The sequence below is a fragment of the Myotis yumanensis genome, unplaced genomic scaffold, assembly GCF_028538775.1.
Source record: "Myotis yumanensis isolate MYYU_CA2020_CCGP unplaced genomic scaffold, mMyoYum1.0.hap1 SCAF_1, whole genome shotgun sequence".
Classification (NCBI taxonomy): domain Eukaryota; kingdom Metazoa; phylum Chordata; class Mammalia; order Chiroptera; family Vespertilionidae; genus Myotis; species Myotis yumanensis.
In genome coordinates this window covers 16925491-16939199 of record NW_027223752.1, presented here as the reverse complement: position 1 = coordinate 16939199, position 13709 = coordinate 16925491, and the positions used below count along the sequence as shown (strand labels likewise).

At 53.1% G+C, this 13709-nt stretch overlaps 1 protein-coding gene and 1 pseudogene across 1 annotated transcript in view; one reads left to right on the top strand and one right to left on the bottom strand.

Annotated features, from left to right (window-relative positions):
• Positions 1-12540, bottom strand: part of LOC139010408 (protein Daple-like) — a 106585-nt gene extending 94045 nt beyond the window's left edge. The window contains exons 1-3 of the mRNA XM_070414820.1: positions 12396-12540; positions 11502-11602; positions 5025-5133 (exon numbers count right to left, since the gene is read on the bottom strand). Coding sequence (XP_070270921.1) covers positions 5025-5133; positions 11502-11602; positions 12396-12509 — 324 coding nt within the window. The 5' untranslated portion in view covers positions 12510-12540. The remainder of the gene's footprint in view (positions 1-5024; positions 5134-11501; positions 11603-12395) is intronic.
• Positions 5154-6905, top strand: LOC139008058 (V-type proton ATPase subunit D pseudogene; annotated as a pseudogene).
• Positions 12541-13709: the final 1169 nt, after the last annotated feature.

The following is a 13709-nucleotide window of genomic DNA, read 5'->3' as shown; positions in this document are numbered from 1 at the left end:
CAGTCTTGGTTATAATTCTGAGACAGAAATAACAGCATCAAAGACAGTGGTACAGCCACATGATGAAATGTCACGAACACACTAAGATCCGTACCATGAAAGGATATTTAATGACACAGCAAAATGCTTACTACACAGTGAGAGGAAAGAAAGGTTACAGTTAATGATCTCCACACCTTGAAACACGCACATACGCATGGACAAGAAGTCAGAAAGCATAAATACCAATGAATGGATTTAACCGTCTTTATATTTCCCCATCTGCAATCAGAAAATATTTTTATGATCAAAATCTTACTTTGATCCCTCCTCCCCCTACTTTTTCTCTTGACTCCTTCCCTTCTATATTGGCTACTCTTCTTCAGAATACAGATATAGGCTATAAAACCAAGAATATCCACCTCACATTCCTCCTCTTTAAGCGTTAAAGTTAGAAGCAGAGCAAGTAATTCCTCCCCTGCAAATTAATACCATGTGTAATTCATAAAGCAAATGCTGGTGGTACCGGGAGATATGGCCAAAGTGGCGGACAAGCTCCTGACCACTGTCACAACCAACCTTCACTGCCACCGACCCTCCAGGCCACACGAACGAGGCCGGACTACGTGACTTTACCACGTCCCCACCAACAATGTACAAATGTACACTTCCTACTATTCTTACTTTTGAACAAAAGTCTTTCATTTTTGAAACCAAGCTTGCACATTTCTAAAGATATTTCTCATGTTTAGTAGCCAGCCCAGGCTTATCTAAGACGAGGGCCATGCAGAGCTGACAGGCCTCAAAAACAAGGCTGAGTAGGGAAAAGGTACCGGCAAGGTATGGAAGTTCTACCTAAAGATGTCACAGTAATGCTTGCACGTATGTATGCACGCACACCTACATATATGTGCACAGATATATGTATACACACACACACGGCAAGAGTATAAAAATGTGAACTGGATACCCAGCAAATGAATGATATGGGTTATCTCCAGGGAGGGAGGGAAGGATACCAGGTATAATGGGGACTTCTATCAGAAAATTATTTCTTAAAAAAAAAAACCAACAAAAAAAAACCAGTCTGAAACAAATATGAAAAATATACACATATGTTCATATTCATTTGAATAACAGATACACAGGTGTTCATGATAAACACTGGTACTGTTTTATTTTTAATTCTTCAAAGCAATGAAGGAAAAAACAGATCACAGAAGACAAAGAACCCCAGACTACTTCTTCTGCTGTTTCTTCTGAGATAAAGAACACTATTTGGGGGGAGGGCAAAGGGGGAGAATGAGGGACATCTGTAATACTCTCAACAATAAAAATTTTTAAAAGCCCAACGAAAACAGTCACATCAGCTAATAGTAACAGCTAACATGCAATAAAAGCCTACTCAGTGCCCCGAAAAACGAACAATAGTTTGGGTCTGCTGTATCTTCTAACCACGGCGAGAGACCAGAAGCCAGAAGAGCCAAGTTAAAGGAACTCACAAAACCAAGCTTCCCTGAGGTGATCATAACTCTAAATCGTGGCCATCTCTGGTCACTGTGGGGCTGCAGAGTATCGGACTCCCAGGGCCCATCCTCTTCTTGATGGATGCGAACTCAGAGGCCCAGAGAAGGACCGCACCTGCCCCAGGGCTGAGGAGGTGCCATTTCTGCTGTTCGGGATGCAGAGGAGCCACTGGGAGGACTGAGCTCTCCCTGCCCTAGGGGAACTGGCGGAAGGCGCTCTTCCAGACATCACTAGGCACTCTCCGTAGCCCGGAGCTCCCATGTGAGGGCGCAGCAGCATCCTCTGCAGGGCTTAAGCCGGAGGCAGGGCCTCCACAGCAGGTCTTGAGAGGGGCTGGTTAGAGACGCAGATGTGTTTCTAACAAGTTCCCTACTGCTGGGCCGGGAACCCCCCTTTGAGAACCACTACTCCAGCCCACTGATTCCCAGCGTTACAGGAAGGACAGTAAGACTCAACAGCTGGGGAACTTCTGAAAATACAGGGTCCTGGCCCCAATCCCAGAGGAGTCCAAGCCCCAGGCCAGAAGCCCTCAGCCTGAGGTCCTGGCTGAGACACCCGCCGTCAGACTGCACCTGGCCGTGTGCCTCCCACCCACCTTCTGTCTTCTGAGAAAGGTCAAGGACAAGGTCTCCACAGGCTTTCAGGGGCAAAACATAAGCTTCTTGTGCAACAAGACCACGCTATTGGAGAGAGACGCCGGCCCTCCTAACTGCCCCGGCCCCACGGTGCCGCAGGGAAGGACGGGCAGGGTGAGAGCCGCTGCCTGGCAAACAAGGCCCAGGGCTGGATTCCGTGACCTTGACGCGTCTGACTGAAAAGCCAGGGGCAAGAGGGCATCCCACTCTACTTGGGGAGGACCGCTCACCCTCCCTGGTCAGAGTAAGGCATGTTTTGTCTCACTTCATCCACGCCCCTCACAACAGGGGGCGCTGGGCAACACTTCTTTGGAAAACTTGCTTGAATGTCGCTTGACAATAATGACCAATTATGCTTCTGCCACAATGTCAGGTGGGAGGGAAAAAAGACAGGATATGCGATTGTGTATAAGGCACGACCACGACGGCGAGAAACAAAAACTATTCATGGGAACACTGGGAGGAAACGCTCAAACTGCTCACGGGGATTGCCTTTCAGTGGTGGGACCCTGGGTGGGTCTTTTTTCTTGCTACCTGTTTGTTTTCCACGCTGTTTATAAAAACCACGTATTACTTATACGACCGGGACTTAACTTTACTTTATAATAAATCAGAAGAAAAAAACACACAGCTCAACCTTGCCCACGCCTACCGGTGTCAGCCCAGCGGCAAGCGCCCTGCGGCGGAGGCTTGGTCCACGTGAGCAGGACTGAGGCGGGGACGCTCTGCGGCCTTTAGCGAGTGCTTCAGCAAACATTTACACTGGGCGCCGGGCTGAGGCTGCCACGCACCCCAGCCCTGCCCTCGGCGCAGAAGCCACAGTGCAGAAGCCACAGTGCAGATGCCGAGCTAGGAGGCAGGGTCCTTCCTTCTACCTCGATTCTCTCTGGGCCCTGAGGGTGGCCTGGCCGTCTTTTCCTTCCCGAAGTGGTTCCCGTGCTCTGGAGCTCTACACAGTCCCCCCAAGAGCGGCAAACTGCTGCAACTCGACAAGGTCCCCAGCAGTGCCAAGCCCCCTTGGCCAGCCCAGACCTGCCCAGCAGGGCTGCTGCCCACCATCAGCGTGCACCCTCCCCAGCCAGCGAGAGCAGAGGACGGCTTGTGCATGCCACACAGCCTGCACCGAGCCCGACTGCCCGGGCTGCTCACGGAGAGCCTCAGAAACCGCACCTCCACCTGAGGCCCTCATCGCTGACACAAGGGAGGGGCAATGACCTCCCAGCAACACCTGAGGCGGGAGGCCTGCCCGTCAGGAGTTCCACGGTGACATCTCCCTGGTGTTGATTCATCTGAAACCAGGAGCAACAGGCCTTCGTCCCAGCAGCTGGGGCAAGTGCTGACTGTGACAAAGGACAGGACTGTCTTGTGCCTCCCGGACTCCCTCCATCTCAACACCTTTTCTCCTGTCTCCTTCCCATAATCCTCCAATCTTGGAAACTCAGTTGTGCACCATCTGTCCACTCAGGTGCCTCTTCCTCCAAGAAGCCTTCGCACATGCCCCCCATGCAGCCCGAGTTAGGGTGCTTGTCTATAGCACTGTTAGCCCCATCCGCTTCCCTGGCACCGGTACACAGCATCAAAAGCCCTTGCTTACCACGAATGGTGCCTGCAGCCAGGAATCAAGCCCCTCCACACCCAGACCCAAGTTCCAGGGCAGCACCACCGCCTCTGCCCAGCTTCCCCTGGCCGTGGCTGTCCTAAGGGCAGCACTAGCTGAAACCCACCAGCCTGTAGCTTGCCCGGGCCTCAGTGTGGCTCCCCTCAGACAAAGAAACGAAGCCACTTCGGCCCCACAGTCCCCGCTCTCCCAGGCCCCGCCCTGGCTCCCGGCCCCTCCTCAGCGCAGCTGGCATTTCTAACTGAAAGGATGGGGCTGGTTGTAAGCCTCCCAGAGGCTGCTCGGAGAGTCACGGTGCTGTGCGGCCAACAGGCCATGGAATGAGCACAGACAGTGCTTGGCCCAGGATCTCAGTGAAACCTCGGCATGAATCTGGGGCTTGTTGATGAGCACTGAGTGGTTCTTAAACCATGTTCCCTGGGGTCCCAGGAACCCACAGGGATGCCCTGAAGGGAGAGGGGGCTGAGCAGAAGGCACCAGGGGCCCCCAACCCCCAAGTCAATCAGAGTCATTGGGTGTCACCTGAGATCTTAAAAAAACTCCTATGGGGGAAGGGGGAAGTTTCAGTGCTCAGAAAAAGTGTGAAAACCAGGGGCCTGCAGGGCAGTTTCAGTCCATATTGCATCAGCGCTGGCCATGTAAAGACCACAAATATCAAAGATTTCACCCCACCTTCCCACGGCTGGGGTGGGGATTTTAACAGCCCTTCCCCATCAGGTCCTCCTACCACGGACTCTCTGCTAATGAGGTGTGGTGAGCACGGACAAGCGGGCATTCCACACGGTGAACTCCAGCGCTCCCATCTGCAAGCTGGAGGCTCGCCGATTACAGTCCTGCCCCAACATAACCCTTCTGTGGTCCCGTATCTCTTTCCACCCCTTGAACTGCTGCTGTACAAAGACGCGCTGAGCTGTGGGTGATAACCACCTCAGGGTGCCCCTCCCGGTGCCCATCCAGCCACTCCCCGAGCGACTGGTGCTTGGGGCCACAGTGGCGACCCGAGGCTCATCTCTGGGGCCCTCACAGCACCAGACCCAATGCCTCGCACACCGCTCTACCGACATTCCCTGGACGAGGTAAAGCAATTCAACATCTGATCCTCCTCACAATGCAAAAAACAGATGCCAGTGAGAAAACACACCAACTGTCAGCAAGCAGAAGCCTGACCGTGAACACATTTCCTCCGGGCTTCCTGTGGGGAAACCGTTTGAGTGGCGGCACTGCCAGGAGCACAGGACCCCTGGGGAGCAGAGAGCGGCCCTTACCTGGTAGTAGGTCTTGATGTTTCTCACCAAGATGGTCAAGTTCTGAATGCGGAGGTTCACGTCGTTGTTCACGTGCTGGTTGATGCGCTGATTAGTCGGCCTGGGGTCTCTAGGGGAAGAAGCGCGAGAATGGAAATGGCGTCTCCCAGCGCTGACCGCACCTCCCTTCCCAGCGCTGGGCAGTCCTCGCCAAGCCTAGGTGAGTGTGGGGCTATAACCAGTGGGGCTCCAGTCAAACCCTAATTCTGCCCCTGCTGAGCTGTGGACCCGAGACACATCACTCCAGCTCCCACAAGCCCCTACCCTCCTCAGGCCCTCAATCAATGGGCATTTCCATTCCCACTGCTAGCAGCACCCCTCAACCACCACCAAATGCAACGCAGACCCAAAAAGTTACAGGGTAAAAATCAACAACCTACCCCAAAATATATTTCAAGATTAAAAGCTGAACACACAAAAATATATGAGTCATCAAGAAAGTAAAAGGGGAAAAAATGGTCCATGTTCTGACTTAAGTCAATAAAAATCATTGATGTTCTACTTCACATGGGTTCCCTTCCCCTGGCACCAGAATCGGTCTCACACTGATCCTGCCTGTGGTTTACGTTCTAGGGACACGATTCCACCGGGACAAACGGACATCAGTCCGTGGCACTATCTGGTGTACCACGCAGCCTACGGGAAATGCTAACCGTAGCGAGACAAGTGATGCACGTGGGAAACCCCCAAAGCGTCATTTATTTTCCGCTCTCGGGCAAAAGTCCGGCCTGGTCATGATGAAAGCAGTCATCTGAACCCAGCGACTTATAATTTCACTCATCTGTGTCTGTACAGGATGCGTCTCAAAAGTCTCCGTGTGATAACGAAGGTTTCCTATCTGACGAGAACAGGCATAATAGGACAACTCAGCTGCCACCTCTCCTGCTTTTCATAACAAAGCCCTCCCCCAGCCTTACTGTCCCAAGACACAGGAGGGAGGTCTAATTCAAATGAGGGCTGTCTTCATGGTTTCACCTGTCACCCGAGCCCTGTGATAAGGGCGCTGAGCCTCCTGGGAGCCGGTCTGATGGAAGAGAGGCAGGCCTCTTCCTCTGTCGGCGGTAACCCGCCCCCTCGATACATGAAGGGGGGTTGGGGAAGGTATGAAATCAATCTCAATGACACTCGGCTCATTTGGAGTCAATAATTAATACAAAATTGACAAACAGGAAAAAAAACAACAACTACAAGTAGAAATCATTTCAAATGTCACTGGAAGTACATTTAAGAAAAACAAACTCTTCGATTTCAACGGAGCCTGAAGGTTACAGAGACTGAGACTAAACCGCTGAAGGGTGAAGTGATGAGAGAAGCTGCCTTTCGCTCTCTGAGGCCAAGTTCACAGCAGGGATCTTGAGCACCACAGTTATCCAAAATGTAAATGAAGCCCACGTGAAGATGTGCACGAAGAAAGAGAATGTAGCAGGGGTCACTTTGCCAGGATTTGAACATTACCATGAAGGAAATGACAGTAACGAACTGACTGGCCTAGCCAGAGGTGGGGAACAATTGGCTAAATTAATTGAGGAATTGTGCCGAAGCAATGGGACCACTGGTGGAACTAGCCTCGTTGCAGCCTTCTTTGTTACTTAGGATGAAGCTATGAAGATAACCAACAGGCGTGTAAATGCCATTGAACGTATCATTCCCCGCATTGAACGTACCCCTGCTTAGATCATCATGGCGTTGGATCAGGAGAGTTCTATAGATCAAAGAAAATAGAGAAGAGAAAGATTCTCAAGGAAAAAATCTGAGAAGGACATGGAGCAATGAAGGGCAGCTAGGGAGGTGGCGGAGCCTGCCAATCTTTTAGCTCCGTGGTCGGCAAACTGCGGCTCGTGAGCCACATACGGCTCTTTGGCCCCTTGAGTGTGGCTCTTCTATAAAATATCACATGCGAGCGCGCACGTACAGTGCGATTGAAACTTCGTGGCCCAAGTGCAGAAGTCGGTATTTTGTGGAAGAGCCACGCTCAAGGGGCCAAAGAGCCGCATGTGGCTCGAGAGCCGAGGTTTGCTGAGCTGCAGTTTGCCAACCACGGTTCTAGCTGAAGGGACAGATGAGGTCTTCCATTTGAACTATCTTTCCTGCGCTGGTTCTTTCGGAAGTCCTAACATGGCACCATTTTAATTTTTAAAAAATTAATTAAATTAAACTCAGCCATGACTATTTGATAGCTGCACTATGAGTCCCCACCTTGCACTGTATCTGAACCCCTTTACTCATTACGTGCAATACTCAGCCAGGGATCTTATTCAATCACCCTACAGCCCCTAAAATAGTCAGTGGGTCCCATGGGGAAACCAGAGGACCTCTTTTCAACTGTCGTGTGACCACATTTTTTTACTATCTCCTCACAGTAATAGAGTCTGGCCAGGCTACACATTTCATGTCTCTCATGGAACCTTTCATGCATAGAAAAAAAAAAGTTAACGGTTCAGTGGGAATTAATTTAGGAATAGAGGAGGTGTTCAGAGTTTAAACAGCAAAGGCACTTTTAGCTGCAGAAGTGCACCTACCATTACAAAACGATTTACCTTGACGATGCAATTCTCCCTTGACGATAGTACATTAAAAGATAACAAGCAATTTCTCAGAGTGACAAATGTGCTTCTTAATGTAGCAGAACTTAGGGAACGTGCAAGGCTTTTTCTGTTTTGTCGTTACTGTCACCTCAGCTTTCATTTACGTCAGACGGGGACCACCCCAGGGGTGCCAGGAGCCACAGGGCCTCAGCACACACAGGGACGCTCGCTGCACCTAGAAGACACTCCACGCACCAGGGTCGGGGCCTGGGCTCGGACCATCTCTGCTTCTCCCATCAGTTCTGAAGAGCAGTCACTAACTGAAACTACACTCCCCAAGAGCCCTGACGTTTACTATACGAGCAAGTAAACTAATTATCACGATCATTAATACTCCCTCCTTTAAGGCTCTCAGGGTAAAGGAAGGTTATTAGGAACCAAATCAAAACAAGCTGAGTATGGTCTGTTCCCACTCTGCCCGGGACTGGGTAACCCCCTCCCCTCCGTGCTGCGGGAGGTACAACAAGGGCTGCCGATTCCGATCTGGGTCACATCAAACGTGTCCACTCCCACAAACACACACACACACACACACATAACACACACAGTTCTGGGCCCCACATTAATGACAACGATGATGACATTTGTTGGGCATTTTCTATATACATGATCTTTTATAATCCTCTCCAAACCTATAAAGTACCATCCCCTTCTTACAGAGCAGGAAATGGAGGCACAGAGAGTTGAAGTAAGGAATTTGCTCCAAGTGAAAAACTAGTGCGTGGCAGAGGGGGGATTTGAACTTGCCTGCCTGATGCTAGAATCAAAGCTCCTAGGTAACTTTGCTACGAGACAGTGAAAAATGTGTCCGACGTGAATCAGACACCTTCTTTTCCCTTGGGTACCAGGAGGTACCCAGAGACCGCATTGACAGAGGAGCTATTCAGCAAGTTTCCCATGCGTCTCCATCCGCGCCACCCAACGCCTCACTTCCATTCAGGAATTCTCCTAGACTGGGGCCTCTCCTCAAAGCTGAGCTCACAGGGCTTTCCTGCTTCCCGGCACTGATGTCACCTCACCGGGAGGCCGGGGCCAAGAGACTCCTACCGCAGCCTTCTTCAGTTGCCAGAGACAATGCCCAGGTGTAGTCACGTGAGCCCCAGCAGCCTCCATATGGCTCTGAAGTGTCAGGTAACATGCCTCTTTTCTGAGCTCCAGCAAGCCAGTTAGCATACTGCTCTCTTTTCTCAGGTCCTACCAACCCCGGGGAGAATTGATCAAAGCAGGTGAACGGCACACAGGCGAAGCTCCCAGCATGGGTGGTACAGCAGAACAGCCTGACCTGCTGGGTAGCCGACATTTCTCCCATTTGGCAGAAGTGAAAACAGAAGCTTAGCTTAAGTACAGTGTCAGATGTGGGGCTAGGACGTGCCCCCCCCCCCCCCCCCCCCCGGGCAAACCTCGACCCCACCCCTCCTCCTCCTCGAGTCCAGTTCTGCCCTAGAACACACTGGGAGAGGGCGAAGGCTAAGAATTATCAGCAATCTAGGAGACTAAGATGTGGGAGAAAAGACTGAAGAAAAAAAACCCAACTCATAAGGGATGCCTCAAATCCTTCCTGGATTAAGATAGTATACATATAAGTGAGTAACTGACACTAACACCTTCTAAGTGGCAGGCACTGTGCTAAATGCTAACACATCACCTCATTTAATCCTCACCACCATCTCGTAAGGGAGGCACTTTAGTTCCCATTTCACAGATGAGGAAACTGAGGTGATGAGTGCCATGGCCAGTGTCAGGCAGCTAGGAAGAGAGACACCTGGACTTCAAACCCAGGCTGGCTCCCTCTGTGTTGACACTGGGGCTGGAATTCTTTTCTTTTTTTTTTCTTTGTAATTGAGGGAATTTTTACATAGAGTAAAATGCATGTATCTTAAGTTACAGCTTGATGAGTTAAAAAATGGAACTTACTCCAGTCATTATACAGAAAACTTCTACCCCTCCCAGTTCTCCTGCACCCCTTTTCCAGTCAATCCCCACCACTTCCAAAGGCAATGAATGTTCTCATCCCTACACCTGGAGCAGGGTTATTCTCAGCACCAACAGGTACACTGTGCTGCTGGGGCACTCCCTCCTGGCTGTGCTCGTTCTGGAAAGCCACCCCAACGGCTTCCCTGTGGTCCCTTTTCTGTGCCTGGCCCTGACCAGAAAGGCCCAGAAGCCCTGCTTACGGCTTTAAGCCCTAAAGCCCAAACTAGTGAGCCCTCACTTCTAGACTGGTTACCCTGGCAAATCACTGAGGAGAAAATCGCATTTGAAATTTTCAAGGAGGAGGCAAGAAGCCCTACAAACTGAATTTAGCCGCGGGCCCAGAGTGGATGGGCAATGAGCTGGCATTTCTCAAAGGAACGTCCAACAAGCTTTCCTGATTTACAAGCAAGTGGTAAAAGCGTCAGGAATTCCAAAGGTCAGGGAAGAAAGAGAAACAATCCCCGGGCTTTTGTTCTCCCTCTGCCTGGGTGTGAAAGCTGAATGAAAATGCTGGGGATACTGCTGATTTTTTTAATCAACAGTCTTGGGCTTGGGCTTGGGTAAGGAGAGGTTGAAGTTTCACTGGCCACTGCACCAATAGAATCCAGTAATTTTGGGGCGGGGGGGGGGGGGGGGGGAGGGTCCTAAGGGAATGGGGAGTAGTTGCCAGAACTCAACCATACCACCAGACAACCCAAGAAAACTCACTGTCGTCAGCGTCCTGGGAGAAGTGCTGCCAAAGCTAACTGACGTGTCCTTTAGAATCTAATCAAACACAGGATTGGTACGACTGGTAGTGCTTTTGAAAAAAACCCCATTAGAACGGAAGTGTCTCTCCCACAGCCCGATTCCACACGACTCATTAAAACAAAAGGAGCAATGTTCTTGGGGAATGTCTTAAAACAGATCTTTTCAGGTAAGTCTACTTAAATCACTTTCTGAATATGCCAAAGCTAACTCCTCCTCCTGCGGGGGCCACAAAGGAAGCTGATTCTCTTTAGCTAAAGGGTTTATTATGCTCAAGCCTGACACTTAGCTGCAGGTGAGCGTAAGGGATTGATCCACAGAGAACCCTAGGATGTTTGCTTTTCCTGCAAGAGTCTAAGAATCAAGTGCCACTGACACTAAGCTCCAGCATCTCCCCTGCCGTTTCTGAGTTAAAAACAGAGTGCAGCAGGAGGAGCCCACACCTACAGGTGGCGGGCCGTCAGTCAGACGGGCTCTGCAGAGCTCAGCTACGAGAAAGGATGTGGTCACACATTCTAGCAAACAAGTAGAACTTCCACCAAGACCCTGTTGAAGGGGCATGCTCCAAGTCGGTCCCACAGCATTCTGACTCCCTGTTCCTGTCCTCACACAGTGACTTTCAATCCAGCTCATGAGAAGCGACTTAACCAACGGCACGTGCTACGGGGCCACTGAACATGGAAGATGAAATGAAAGAGAGCTCAGAAACACAGGCGTCCCAACCAAGAGTGAAACCTTAGTCACTCACAGATGCTCTCGACCCACCCCTGACACTTCCTGTAACCAGACACTGTCCGTTACAGTTCCCTGCTCCCTAAAGACATGTGTTTTTTTTTAATTTCATTGCTTAAATCACATTAGGTGGTTTGAAGTTCATTGCACCATCTATATCAAGTATTTGGTAGTCCTTCAATTCCCTATTTTCTTCATCAAACAAGCTGCCAACCTTGCACTGTCCTGGAGTTCTTCTTACCCCAACGAATGGCAGCAAAAAGGCACTTGATACTGAGATGCCATTGGCCCCACGTGCAAAGAACCCTCCCATAGCAACCACAGGCTCCATCTCTACCACCTTAAACCAAACCTCCTGAAGAAGCACTGTTTCTGTCCTTTGTCCGTGGAGACCACTTACATTTGCAACATGATTTGGTTCAAAAAGATGCCATCCACTAAATCCATATACAGAGTCAGGTTGTCGTGGTTGTTGCTTCCAAATGGGCCCAAAGTTTTCACCTGCGAGGAGGGGGATGTGGAGAGAAAAGGCAGGAAAAGTCACCCCACACGCGCCCATTTGAAGCTCTTCAGGGCAAAGGCGGGGAGGGCTCGGGTGGGCTGAAGGGGTCACCCCATCCCCACCCCCACCCCCACCCCCACCCACTGCTTCAGTAGGCACCAAGCCCACCTTTCCCCATGGCCTGTCTCCCTGCCCCGCTCCAGGCAACAGACGCGAGACGGCAGGAGGAAAACTTCCTCGCCACTTTTCTCCAGCGTCCCAGAGCGGGGGAAAATAAAAAATAAAAGGGACTTTTCAACACATTTCTCACGTCTCAGAGCTACTGGAAATCGCTGCACCCACCCCAGCCTGTACACATGTTCCCACTCGGAGACACCTCCCTCCCCCACCCCCACCCGTCACCGCCATTCACCGGCTGGTCTCGGGTTCAAACACTACACGAGGATATGTTGGGGAAGTGAGTCCTTTTCCCGAGTGGTAAAGCCACAGAGGCCGGGGGGCCACTCGGACCCCGTCCGCTCCTGCACCGGCAGCCCAGTGCCCCGGCGGGAACAGGTGTACCCACTCTCAGGGCAGGCAGCGCTACGGGTCCTGCAGCGGGCGCGCCGCTCCGGAGTTGGAAACGCCTCGGGACCCCGGGACACGGACCCCGACCCCAGCCCGAAACACCTGCTAAGACCCCCCGAAACGTGGGGCTGCCCGGGGCCGGGCGAGTCGGGTCTGCGGCGACCGCAGGCGGGCGGGAGAGCGGCCGGTGCACTAACAATGGGGCGGGGAGCCAGGCGCACTCACCCAAGTCACCAGCGGGCTCTGCAGAAAGAGCTCCATGAGCTCGGAGACGGTAACGTCCATCCTGAGGCTTCCCCCGTCCTCGCTGCGCCCGTCGTCTCCGCTTCCCGAGCTCATCGCGCCGCGTCCACGGAGCGGCTCGCGCGGCGAACTGCGGCCCGGGGCTACGGCGCGAGCCGCCGGGAGACAAAGGCGGGGCGCGAGCCCACGTTCCACGGCTGCGGCGGCACCGCGCCCCGCCCGGGGCTGGGGAAGGGGAGGGCCGGCCTCTGGGGAGGAACAATACGGGGGCGGCCCCGCCCCTCGGCAGCCTTAGGCGGGCGGTGCGCCGCCTTGCGGTGCCGGGACCAGGATCCGGTTCCCGCTGGGCCGAGTTGGGCTGAGTGGGCGCGGGGAAGGGGCGGCGGCCCGCACTTGCGTGGCGGTAGGTGGCTTCCGTCAGGCGGGTCCCGGCTGCCCGCACGTGGGTTCGCCGCGGCGCGCCAACGCCGAGCGCAGCCTCCGCGCGCTCGGGGCCCCAGCACGTGGCGCCTCCCTGCGCGCGTGCGTCTTCGTGAAGCCCGGGGCAAAGCGCCCCCCGGAGCGCGCGGGCACTGGCCCCCGCCGGGGCCTCCCGGGTGCGTGCGGGGGGCCGGGCCGTCCTGCCTCCCGAGGTCGCCCCCGCCTGGCCGACCCTGAGACTGCGGTCCCCAGACAGGTGCCGCCGGTGGGGCGCGAGGAGCCGCAGCCCTGGTACCACCTAGAAGCCCCCTTGGCGCCAGTGACGGGAGAGCCAAGCCCGCGCCTCACGCGCCTTACGCGCCGGGGTGGGTCTCGCAGGCAGATGGGGCGCAGGCCGGGAGGGTAGAGGAAACTTTGAGTTCCAGCGGTCGCTGACCTTTCGGACCCTGGGAGCGTGACCTCTTTCTCACCACAGTGCCACCTCCCGGGCTGTCAGCCTTCTAGAAGTTCCTTTAGGAAGCCGGTAATGTGGCCACATTGACCTGGGCCAGGCCCAGCTGACACCACTTCCCCTGCCCCCACCACCACTGCCACTTTGCCAGAGAGGAGCCCAATTCCGGACTTCAAAGTGGGGGACATCGCAGCAGCTTGGTGGCAAGCGACAGGAAAAAGGACAAGGGCCCCAACTGAATGGAAAGCAAAGGCCCGGTCCTCCCTGCTGAAACAGCTGCAGCAGACCCGCGTTCCGGCCCTTCTTTGCCGCCTCACCGTAATTCGGTCATTGTTCAAAGCACTTTAAACGATTTAACTAATCTCATTGTCACGTGTTACCCCACCGGTGCAGGGTTGACCTGAAGCGCCCACCATAATGCTAGG